Source organism: Suricata suricatta, chromosome 10 (assembly GCF_006229205.1).
Source record: "Suricata suricatta isolate VVHF042 chromosome 10, meerkat_22Aug2017_6uvM2_HiC, whole genome shotgun sequence".
In the NCBI taxonomy this organism is placed as follows: domain Eukaryota; kingdom Metazoa; phylum Chordata; class Mammalia; order Carnivora; family Herpestidae; genus Suricata; species Suricata suricatta.
The window spans coordinates 63,834,198-63,846,261 of record NC_043709.1 but is presented as its reverse complement, the minus strand read 5'-3'; the positions used below and the strand labels follow the sequence as shown (position 1 = coordinate 63,846,261).

The 12,064-nt window shown below is 40.7% G+C and overlaps 2 protein-coding genes and 1 long non-coding RNA gene across 9 annotated transcripts in view; 1 reads left to right on the top strand and 2 right to left on the bottom strand.

Annotated features, from left to right (window-relative positions):
* The window catches only part of FAM186B (family with sequence similarity 186 member B), a 19,907-nt gene extending 14,358 nt beyond the window's left edge, over window positions 1-5,549 (bottom strand). For 2 of the 6 annotated variants that reach the window (XM_029955078.1, XM_029955080.1), the window contains exon 1: window positions 5,507-5,549. In XM_029955078.1, coding sequence (XP_029810938.1) covers window positions 5,507-5,531 — 25 coding nt within the window. In that variant the 5' untranslated portion in view covers window positions 5,532-5,549. Of the gene's footprint in view, window positions 1-2,540; window positions 2,767-3,552; window positions 3,924-5,506 lie in introns of those variants that run through there. The other 4 variants (XM_029955077.1, XM_029955076.1, XM_029955075.1 and 1 more) reach the window with 4 other exon arrangements.
* A 627-nt stretch (window positions 5,550-6,176) lies between these two features.
* LOC115304780 lies at window positions 6,177-12,044 on the bottom strand. Its single transcript, XR_003914604.1, has 3 exons — window positions 11,765-12,044; window positions 11,464-11,618; window positions 6,177-6,209 (listed from the first exon to the last, which is right to left on the bottom strand). It is a non-coding gene; the product is annotated as an uncharacterized LOC115304780 (long non-coding RNA).
* Window positions 11,880-12,064, top strand: part of PRPF40B (pre-mRNA processing factor 40 homolog B) — a 21,549-nt gene continuing 21,364 nt past the window's right edge. For both annotated transcript variants that reach the window (XM_029955082.1, XM_029955087.1), the window contains exon 1: window positions 11,880-11,898. The gene's annotated coding sequence lies outside the window, so the exon portion shown is untranslated. The remainder of the gene's footprint in view (window positions 11,899-12,064) is intronic.

Here is a 12,064-nt window from a genome sequence, read left to right as displayed (position 1 = left end):
TATAGAGGTGGAATTTAAGGAAAGGTATTAAGCGGCTGTGTTGTAGCTTATGGGCAATAAATTAAATTGTATCATTTATCTTGAATGTATCATAGATAAGCTGCTATATAATGATTGCCACTTCAGATAGCTGTGAAATTAGGTGATAAACTAGTTGTTACATAACCTTCTAATTTCTGTATGAGTCTAATTACATGAAACAGAAGTTGGTGTTTTGATTTTTTACTTTGCTTTTCTGTTTGGAGTGTCATTGTAACTACTGTATTGTAAATGATGGAAAATAATTGCATATGTTACAAAAAATAAATTGTGTTATATTCAAAAAAATAAAAAAATAAAATAAAAAATTTCTGCACAGTAAAAAAAGGATCAACAAACTGAAAAGGCAATCTACAGAATGGGAGAAAATATTTTCAAACTGTATACCTGATAAGGGGTTAATATCAAAAATAAGACGTTCATACAACTCAATAGCAAACGAAACAAAATAATCCAATTAAAAAAATGGGCAAAGGCCACACAAGCTGTGATAAAGACAAAGGAGGCTGGCCTGTTCTCAGAGATCTTTCCCTTCTTGATTCAAGCACAGAACCTCCAGAAAGTGGCCCCTTGACAAGTGACAGAAATTTAACTATCTAATTGTAGCTACTCAGTGACTGTGCAAGAGTCATACCCACATCCCTTTGATCAAATTTACGGCACTAGCTATGTTGAACTGGTTTAAATGTACATGGCACAGAATCAGTTATCAGAGAGTCTATCGACTTAGGGAGAAAACTATGTATAGGTGCAAATCTCAGTGTTGTCCTCATTTAGGAAAGCAGGCAAATGGGTGTCCCCCACTGTGCTAATAAATGTGTCCATGGTCGCTGCACTGCTCCAAACACCTGTCAGTCTGGGGCCTGGTTGGGGCAGGATCAACTCCCCAGTGATGAGGAAAGGGCAGCACAGGAAAATTAAATGATATGCCTGAGTTTACACATCTACGAAATGGTGGAGACAGACACATCTCCTCCACAGCCAGTGATTTTAACCACAAGGATGTGGTGTCTCCTGAAGTTGGGAAGGAGCTTTAGTCAAAGTGACAAGTGTCAGTAGAACTGAAGGGAGTAAGAACAGGAGGCAGGGACCAGCAGCACCAGACAAATATTAAAATAAATATCCTGAGAAATATTGAGATGATGAATTTAAAATATGCCAATTTGGATGCACTCATTTTGTTATTTTTAATTTTCTCATTTGTAATATTAAGGAAGTTGAGCCAGATTATATTTATGATTCCTTTCAACACATTAAATATGTATGTGAAAAAAAAAAAAAAGAGACACAGGATCTGTTTTTTAAGGAAGACCTATAAATGGCCAACAGGTTCATGTAAAGGTGATCAGGAAATTGTCGGGGAAACACAAATTAAAACCACAATGAAATGTTACCTTATAACGGATAGGATGGCTATTATGAAAAGGGCAAAAGATAAAAAGTGTTGATGAGAACATGGAGAAAAGGGGACCCTTGTGCACTTCTGGTGGGAATATTAATTGGTACAACCATTCGGGGAAACAGAATGAAGGTTTTTCTAAAAATTAAAAATACAATCATGATATGATCCAGCAATCCCACTTCTGGATATGTATCCAGTGGGAACGGAATCACTATCTCCAAGAGATATCTGCATGCCTATGTCCATCGAAGCATCACTCACAAAAGCCAAGATGTAGAAAAAGCTAAGTGTCAGTCAGTGGAGGAATGGTTAAAGAAAATGTGATATATACAATGAAATATTAGTCAGTCATAACAAAGAGGAAATCCTGCCATTTGTGGCCAGGGGGATGGACCTTTAGGGTATTATGCCAAGTGAAATAAGTCAGAGGAAAAAACTGTATGATCTCACTTACATGTGGAATCTAAAAAGTTGAACACACACACACACACACACACACAGCTGAATTCACAGAAACAGAATATGGTGGTTTCCAGGGGCTGGGGGAAATGGGGAGCTGTTGCCCAAAGGGTACAAAGTTTCAGTTATAAAATAAAAAAGGTCTGGGGGGGTCTAATACACAGTATGGTGACTATACTCACGATACTGTATTGTATACTTGAAACTTGCTAAGAGAGTATATCTTAAGTGTTCTCACCAGAAAAAAAAAAAAAAGGGAGGGTAACTTTTAAGGTGACAGATGTGTTAACTAACCTTATTGTGGTAATCATTTCATAACATAAACGTGCATCAAATCATCACATTATACACTCTAAAGTTACACAGTGTTATTTGTCAATTATATCTCCATAAATATGGAAAAATTTTAACTAAAAAAAATGAAATAGCTAGCATGGGTTTGAATTTAGTTACAACCCTGCTGATAAATGAGATGTCATAATGGACTTGTGACTTAGGCTTTATCACACATGTAGCTCATGTGCCCCATATTCTCCCCCAGTGAGAGCTGACCTGGGGTGGGGAAAGGAGCCAGGAGTCAGTGTGGGACCAAGTCAGTGGGGAAGTGGCCCGCCCTCAGGCAGCCAGTCTGAAAACTCACCCCAGTCACCCAGCCAGCAGAGAATTTCATATAAGTGCTTCTCTTTAGTCTTAGCATCTTCAGAGAAGGAGGCAATTTTCTCCAGCAAGATGAATCTGTTCTTGCCCTTTTGCTCCATCTGGTCAGATTTTACCTTTTCTTTTAAATCATATCCTAATTCTTCCTGGAAGTGGCTGATGACACAGTTGACATTGTCTAAGATGTCTGAGAGTTGGGAAGAAATATCCTATATGGGAGGCAGCAGATTTTAGTGTTTAGGGGTGTGAACTCTAAAGCCAGATACCAGGTTCTGGTTGTGCGATCTCAGACGAGTCCGTTCTCCTACTGGGGCTCATTATATACCAATGTCCCAGAGTTTCTTCTAAAGATTAAAAGAACTAATATTTGTAAAGCACTTAGGACAGTTAGCTCTTACTAATGTCACTTTGATGATTAAGACCACGTCAGGAAGGGAAAGAATATTAAAATATCTAGGGCAAACAATTTCTTCAGAATTTCAAAAAATTCTAGGGACTTCTGAACATCTCACAAGGATCCAGAGGCAACACACGGGAAAAATGAGGCCCTAAGAAACCTTTAGGATCAGAGGCTCCCACTAAAAAAATGCACTAGAGGCCCATAGGCAGGGTGATTTCAGCCTTTGGCCATTTCCCTGTAAGCTTCTAGGGCTTAGCTTAAAGGATTCTGACAGGTTGCCTCAACAGACCTGAATCACAACTCTGGGCCTCTCCTCCTCGCCCTGCGAAGACCTACACAGAGTGGTGGGACCACCCTAGACCTTCCTTATGTTCCCTTTCTGTGCCCAGCCCTGCCTCAGACAGGTGGTTTGATTCCAGCTGGCCCTACAGAGGTCGAGTCAAGGATATTTTGAATTAATCTGTTTGCAAATCCAGCCTGTTGAGGATATCAGGGCCTGAGGGCCCAGAGCTGGAATCCTGCCCCAAACTGAGATCAGTTCTCAGTCTCCACATCAGGTCCCAATAGAAGGGTTACTCCCTCATCTCAGGTTTACCTCCTGAGCCCGTGTTAGCTGGGCAGCCTCAATCCTTGAGATGATAGCTTTGACCGATGCAGGGGTCACCAACTGTGGGGGCCTGTTTTTCTTCATTTTGTATCACTCTGTCAGTCACAAAGATGTCCCGTGTCTCTGGTACACAGGCCTGGACATGTGATACCGGCTGCTTTGGGGTAAAGGGCTCCAGGGCAGTTCCTGAGTACCCTGCCTAGCCACAGCTCCCTGTAACTGCCAGACATCAGGTTCCAACTGACCTCTTCTCCAGTGACATCATCAGATTAGAAGAATGGCTCCTTGTCATCTATCTGCTTAGTTATCTACCTTTTTATCCATTGCTGATATATATTAAGTTGACCTGCTGCTTTTTTTAAGTCATTAAACAAAATGAAATTAAGTCATTAAATGAAAAATTACATTAAATAAGTCTACCAAACTAAATATTAATGGCTAAAAATAAGAAAAAGCAATTAGAAAATGTTCTTTGCCCAAAGAGACATTTTTAAAAATTAGAGCCAATCAATAACTGATGGTATTATGTTTACATTTGCACCAGGGATCAAGGGTTAATCTGAACTTTTACTTACTGAAGGTGACCATTATTGCAAGATGGCTTTTAAAAACAAATGTCTAAAATGGACCAGGACCTAGAACCAAGCCTGGCACACAGTAGACACTTAATAACCATATGCTAAATGAATGCATATGTAAGAACAAATACGTATACATGCAAATTGTTCTTCCATGCTTAAAGTATTCCCATTTAGGGGCGCCTGGGTGGCTCAGGCTGTTGAGCATCTGACTTCAGCTCAGGTAATGATCTCATGATTCATGAGTTCGAGTCCCACATGGAGCTCTCTAGTGACTGCTCAGAGCCTGGAGCCTGCTTCAGATTCTGTGTGTGTCTCTCTCTCTGACTCTCCCTTGCTCATGCTCTATATCTCTCACTCTCTCAAAAATAAATAAACATTAAAAAAAATTTTTTAAGTATTCCCATTTAACAGAAAAGATATTAAATATTGTAGGTCCCGTGCTTTGTAGTGCCGTGGCCACTTAATAACTTGTCACCTGACACCCATCTTTCCTATAACCATCATTCAGTTGCATAATCAAAGTCAATTCTTTTATTGCCACTTTCACTCAACAGTTTTTGGTAATATTCTACATGCCAAGCCTGGGCCAAGATGCTAGAAATACAGAAATAAATGAGATCTAGTTCTGTCTTTGAGGCACTCATTCTCTGGTTTACAGGTACCTGTCTATCTATATATCTGGCATTGGATAGTCCTTTAATCCCTTATGATTTCAGAGCATGTTGTAGTTTACAAACAACTTATTCATCCTTAAGAACATGTATGAGCCCGCTAAGGCTCAGAGGACTTATGAGATTTACCTGAGGTTAAGAGCTGAGAAGTACAGAGTCAGGACTTTACTCTGGTTTCCTGATTCCTTTCCTTTTCCCCCCTTTCTCCTTCTCCTTTCTTTGAAACCCAATCATACTGATAATTAGATTACATATAAATGACCTAAACAAGCCAATTAAAAGATAGAGATTATAAGGTTCAATTAAGAAAAATCCAAGACTCAATTATGTGCTATCTAGAAGAAATATACTTTATGGATGCCTGGGTAGCTCGGCTGGTTAGGTGTTAGACCCTTGATTTCGGCTCAGGTCATGATTTTATCACTCATGGGTTCAGCCCTGTGTCTGGCTCCTTGCTGGAGTGTGGAGCCTGCTTGGGATTCTCTATCTCTCCCTCTCTCTCTGCCCCTCCCCCGCTCATGTGCGCATTCTCACTCTCTCAAAATAAACTTAAAAAAACACTTTAAATAAAAAGACACACATGGGTTAAAAGTAAAACAATGGAAAGAGATAAACTAAAATATAATAAAAAGAAAGTTGGAGTGGCTACATTAACATCAGACTTTAGAATAAGAAATATTAGCGGGGCACCTGGATGGCTCAGTTGGCTAAGCATCTGACTTCAGCTCAGGTCATGATCTCATGGTTCATGAGTTCCAGCCCCACGCTGGGATCTCTGCTGTCAGCACAAAGCCCTCTTCAGATCCTCTGTCTCCTTCTCTCTCTATGCCTCCCTCACTCTGTTCATTCTCCCTCAAAAACAAACATAAAAAAAGAAATTTAGCAAAGATGAAAAGGGAGGGACATTCCATAATGATAGAGGTGACAATTAATAAAGGGGGATATAATCCTAGATGTACATGAATTGAATAAAAGAGCTTCAAAATATATGAAGCAAAAAAAATAGAAGTGTAAAGAGAAGTAGACAAATCCACAATTATAGTTAGAGATTTCAACATTTCTCTTGTAGGAACTGGTAGAAGTAGAAAACAATCAATATAGATATACAGGTTTTGAAAACTGCTATCAACCAACTTGACTCAATTGACATTTACAGAACACATCATCCAACAACAGCAGCAGGACACGTGTTATTTCAAAATGCATATGGAACAGGGGCACCTGGGTGGCTCAGTCGGTTAAGTCTCCGGCTTCGGCTCAGGTCAGATCTCACGTTCGTGGGTTCGAGCCCCGCGTCAGGCTCTGTGCTGACAGCTAGCTCAGAGCCTGGAGCCTGCTTCCGGTTCTGTCTCCTTCTCTCTCTGCCTCTCCCCCTCTCATGCTCTGTCTGTCTCTGTATCAAAAATAAATAAAACATTAAAAAAAAATTTTTTAAATGCATATGGAACAATAATCTGGGCCTTAAAACAAGTATCGATAAAGTCACAAAAATTATAATCATACAAAATATATTCTCCGACCACAATGGAATTAAACTATAAATCAGTAATTGAGAAATACCTAGAAAATTCCCAAACATTTATAAATTAAACATAAATAAATAGAAATCACAAGGAAAATTATGAAATACAGTGAGCTGAGTGAAAATGACAACATGACAAAATTTGCTAAGTCAAAATCAATATTTGGGAGATGCTGCTAAAGCAGTGCTTAGAGGAAGAAACTAGAAAAGGAAGAAGAGAGAAACTTGAAATAAGTGGAAGGAAATAATAAAGAGTTGAAATCAATAAAATGGAAAACAAAAACAAATAAAAATCAATGCAACCAAAACTTTGCTCTTTGAAAATATTAATAAAACACTAACCAGACTGTACCAGGAAAAAGAAAAGGACACCAATTACCAATATCAGGAATAAGAGAGGGGACATCACTACAGACTCTATGTGGGAATAATGAGTATTATGAAAGAACTCAATGGCAATGAGGTTGGTTAAATTGAATGAAATGGACAAATTCTTTGTAAGATGTAATCTATCAAAGTTCATAAAAGAATAAAAAACCCCAAAATCCCAATACCTACTAAAGAAATTGGATTTGTAGTTAAAGACCTTCCCCTTACAGAAAAATCCAGCCCTGGATGGCTAATTTTTGCCAAGGGGGAAAAATGCAATTTTTTACAAATGCTTCCAGAAAACAGAACAGTAGGGAACACATATCAAATCTTCTTTTTTTAATATTTGTTTATTTTTTGAGAAGGAGAGTGAGAGCATGTGCACTCGTTGGGGAGGGGCAGAGAGACAGGGAAAGAGAAAATCTCAAGCAGGCTCCTTTGCTGTCAGCGCAGAGCCCGAGGCAGGGCTTGAACCCACAAACCATGAGATCATGATCTAAGCTGAAATCTAGAATGAATGAATGAACCAACCAGGAGTCTCTCAAATCATTTTTTAAGGTTAGCATTATATTGCTACCAAAACCAGACAAAAATGTTACAAGAAATATATCCAATATACACCATACACACAACATAAGAGAAAATAAAATGGAAGCCACTGACTAGAAAAAAAATTATTTGCGAAACATTTTTGGTAAAAGACGTATCCAGAATATATTTTAAAAAACACTACAACTCAATAATTACAAGAAGAACATGCCAGTTTTTAAAACAGGTAGGAGATTTAAGTAGACATGTCACTAGCAAAGATGCATAATGGTGATATAAATATGAAAAGATCTCAACATCATGAGTTGCTAGGGAAATACAAGTTAAAACCACAACGGGATGCAAAATCTGAGAAGGATGAGTCAGATAATAAAAAGTATGACAGGGGCGCCTGGGTGGCTCAGTCGGTTAAGCCTCCGACTTCGGCTCAGGTCAGATCTCACATTCATGGGTTCAAGCCCCGCGTCGGGCTCTGTGCTGACAGCTGGCTTAGAGCCTGGAGCCTGCTTCCAGTTCTGTGTCTCCTTCTCTCTCTTCCTCCGCCTCTCATGCTCTGTCTCTCAATCAAAAATAAATAAAAATATTAAAAAAAAAAAGTATGACAATACCAGGTGTTGAAGAGGATGTTGAGAAAATGAAACCCTTGCATATTGCTGGTAAAAATGGAAAATGGTACAGCCACTTTGGAAAAACAGTTTGGCAGTTATTTAAAAAGTTAAATATACGTCACCATACAATCCACCAATACCACTCCTAAGTATTTACCCAAGAGAAATAAAAACATATGTCCACACAAAGACCTACACACAAATATTCCCAAACAGCTCTATTTGTTAAAGCATAAACTGCAAACAACCTAACTGGCCACCAACTTGTAACGGATAAATTGTAGTCTGTCTATGCAATGAAATATTCTAGTTCACATTAAAAAGAAATGAATTACTGATACAGGCAACCACATGGATGATCACAGAAGCATTGTATTAAGTGTAAGAAGCCAGAACAAACCACTATAAACTGTGATTCTATTTATATGAAATTCTAGAAAGGCAAAACTATAGTGACAAATAGCAGATCAGGAGGAGGCCAGGAGCCAGACAAAGGGGAAGAGATTGACTGAAAGGGCAAAAAGAAAGTTTCTGAGTGAAGGAAATGTTTTCTGTCAGGATTACGGTGGTGGTTACATGACTGTGTACATGTGTGAAAATTTACTGTATTGTACACTTAAAATTGGTGAGTTTTGTTATATGTAAATTATACCTAAAAAAGCTGAGTTTTTCATGTTTTATAATGCCCTAGACTGTGGAGGGCCTGTAGGCAGACAGGACAAGGGGCTGGAAGTTAGTCAGGAGGGAACTGAAAGGTGTGAGGAAAAAAATCTTCCTCTTCTCTCAGATGACTCTCAGAGTCTTCCCTACTTTCATTCCCTTTTCTCTCTGGACTAGGATGTCCCCTCTTCCAAGTTCCTCTCCCATGCAGCTCTGTGGCCAACAGTAACACCTTCACCACAGTTCAAGAGTCACACTTAGGTGATCACTAGTCCAGGAAAGACATTTGCAAACTTAAAAAAAAAAAAAAGGCAGTCAGGGGCGCCTGGGTGGCTCAGTCGGTTAAGTGTCCAGCTCAGGTCATGATCTCACAGTCTGTGGGTTCGAGCCCTGCGTTTTGTTATATGTAAATTATACCTCAAAAAGCTGAGTGGGCTGAACACTTGCTCTGAGACTGGAGCCTGCTTCAGATTCTATGTCTCCTTCTCTCTCTGTCCCTCCCCCGCTCACGCTCTGTCTCAGTCTGCCTCTCAAAAATAAATAAATGTAAAACTAAATAAACAAATAAATAAAGCACCCAACCGGCGCTTTATACAGCACCCACCCTCTCTCTTTGACCCTATCCCGCTTGCTCTCTCTCTAAAAATAAATAAACTGTAAAAAACTTAAAAAAAGAAAGCAGCCAACCTCCTTTCCAAGCAAAGCCTATCTAAAACAGCTAAAAGCATATCTTACTAGAATACATTTATAAACTCAATTTTATGATATCTCAGTGTTATAGAATCATTTAAGGTCAACAAGGCTATTTTGATGAACTCCAAAACTTAATATGTAGGCCATTTGAGTGCATATTTTTTTAAACCAGTGTTTTAAAAACAGATAAATGTTTAAAGTTTAAAGACAATGCCAAGAAGATGACAGAGGAGACGCCAGGTTGTCCATCGTGCAGCAAGGGCTGATGATAAACACTCAGATTGGGGTAGGTCAGAAGGCTCTGCCGAGATGTTTTAAGGAGATGAAGCTGATAGAGTATCTGATGTGTCTAGTTATTCTGAGAAGAGATTTAGGCAACCAGGTGAAGATTTGGGAGCAAAGTTTGTGATAAACACATAGAAAACATAAACAAATGAGGGGCACCTGGGTGGCAGTCAGTTGAGCAACTGACTCTTGATTTCAGCTGCGGTCATGACCTCACAGTTGTGGGATCAAGCCCCACATCCGGCTCCACCCTGAGCGTAGAGTCTGCTTGGGATTCTCTCTCTCTCTCTCTCTCTCTCTCTCTTCCTCCCTCCCTCCCTCCCTCTCCCTCTTTTTCTGTCCCTCTCCCCAGCTCACACACACTCTCTCTCTCAAGAAAAAAAAAAAAAAAGAAAAAAACATAAAAGAAAAAAGAAGATAATTATTAATTCCAGGAAAAATCAAAAGTTGTACAAAAGAGGAAGAGTAACCAAAGTTTTTTACATGATTCAACTTTAAGTAGCATATGCAGTGAGTGTTGTAAAAACTGAAAACTGAACTAACAAAAATTATCAAATTAAAATTGACAGATGGGAGATGAGAATAAAGAATGAGTTAGTGGGCAGGGGAGGAAATCTGAAGGGAAAGAAGTTAAATCTTCCAATCTGTCCCTTTTATTTGTGGGAGATGGGGCAAGAGTACAAATGGGAAAATTACTCAAGTATCTTAATGTTACAAATGAAGCTAACTGTTAAATACCTTCTAGGGGCACCTGGGTGGCATTAGGCGTCAGACTTGGGCTGAGGTCAGGATTTCACAGCTGGTGAGTTAGAGCCCCAAGTCAGGCTCTGTGCTGACCACTCAGAGCCTAGAGCCTGCTTTGGATTCTGTGTCTCCCTCTCTCTCTGCTCCTCCCCCACTCATGCTCTGTCTCTGTCTCTGTCTCTCTCTCAAAAAATAAACATTAAAAAATTTTTTTTGAACTCCTAACTTTACCAATGTACCTTCATAAGGACCTAGAAAGCCATGTTGTAAATTAGAATTTTTGTAATTCTCAGAGTTCAACTCTAGAAAATAGCAGCCCCCAGCCCCTAGCTCTTGTGTCACCCCACTCTCCTCTGCCCTTGCCCCTGTCCTACATTGAGAGAGCCTCACACGGGGTCCCAGGGAGACCTCAGCTTGCGCTCATGCTTCTTGCTTCTTGCTCAAGTAACTGCCTCTTGGCTACCCTTAAGGATGAGGGATGCCTACATCATCAGCAAGGAAGCAAGCTGGGCAGGGAAATCCAGGGTTCCAGGTATTCAGGATATGGCCTATAAGGGGGTAAGTGGGCTTTGGATAGGAACCTCACCCTGGGAGGGATGCACCTGAAGGAGGGCCAGGGTAATGAAAGTAAATGCCCAAAGAAACAGCTTAAAAGAGCTGAAAATGGCTGCCTCTGGGGAGAGGGAGATGATGGAAGCAGGGGTCTGTGGTTTTTTTTATTTGATTCTTTAAAATAAACGCCTATTATTCTAAGAAAGGCCTAATTTAAAAAAGAAAACAATTAAAATAAAGTGTGACTGATAAGTTTATGGAAACTCCGACCACTTCTGCTAAGCCCAGAGGTCTTAGTAATAAAGTTTGAAAGCCACAGGCCTTCAATTAAGTTTCTCTCTACAATGCCCCCGCCCCATGAATCCTTCTTCCTATCCTCTCATTTGCCCCTTTAATTTAGTAATTCTGCTTCCTGTTGGTTGTGTTTCTACCTCTCCGCGGTAGCCTCTGAGCCCCTTGCAAGCAGGGACCCGGCTCAGAGTTTTGAATCACCAGCACCTAGCATAGCACCAAGTACAGAGCAATAAATAAAGGAAAAAGGGAGGCATCTTTATCCAGGTGTTAGAGAGAAGGTGCAGATTCCTTTCCGTCAAGAGCCCTGCCCTTTGGTAGCCCTGAGACCTTCTGCATATTCATTAGATAGCTTTGGGTTGTAATTACCTTACCTGCGTGGGCATCGGAGTATTTAGCTCACATTTTTAACGCCTATAAATGATTGGCCCCTTCTGCTTTCACCGCTCGGTGGGAACCAAATCTTAAAAGAAGTTCAGGCTCACGTGAGAAGCACGTATGAGGGCAGGAATTTCAGGGGATCTGTTTGCTTTAAAAAAAAAAAAAAAACTGCCCAGAACAGTTCCTGGCACATAACAGATGCTCAACATATACTTCTTCAACGAGTGAATTTAAAAGTGCTAAAAATAAGTACGCAACGAATAAAAAAAAACTTTTTGTGAGGTGCAACGATACCCCTACGTTCAGAATGAATACGTCGGTCCAGCCCCTGGTCCTGGGAGCGAGAGCACTGCATCCAGACGCTCCGAGCGCCCGTGTGGGAAGAATGCGCAGGGCGAACCGCTAAGGCCGGGAAGCGGCGGGCCCAGGTCAGGAGGCAACCGGCGGGAAGGGCAGGAAGAGAGGAGAACTGCGGCGCGCGCGGAGCTGGCCCGGGAAGCGCGCTCAGGCCGCTGGTGCAGTCAGGCTCGGGCGGCTCTGGCCGCCAGTCAGAGCCCGAAGCAGGCGCGCCCCGCCCCCCGTGGGCGGCCCCCG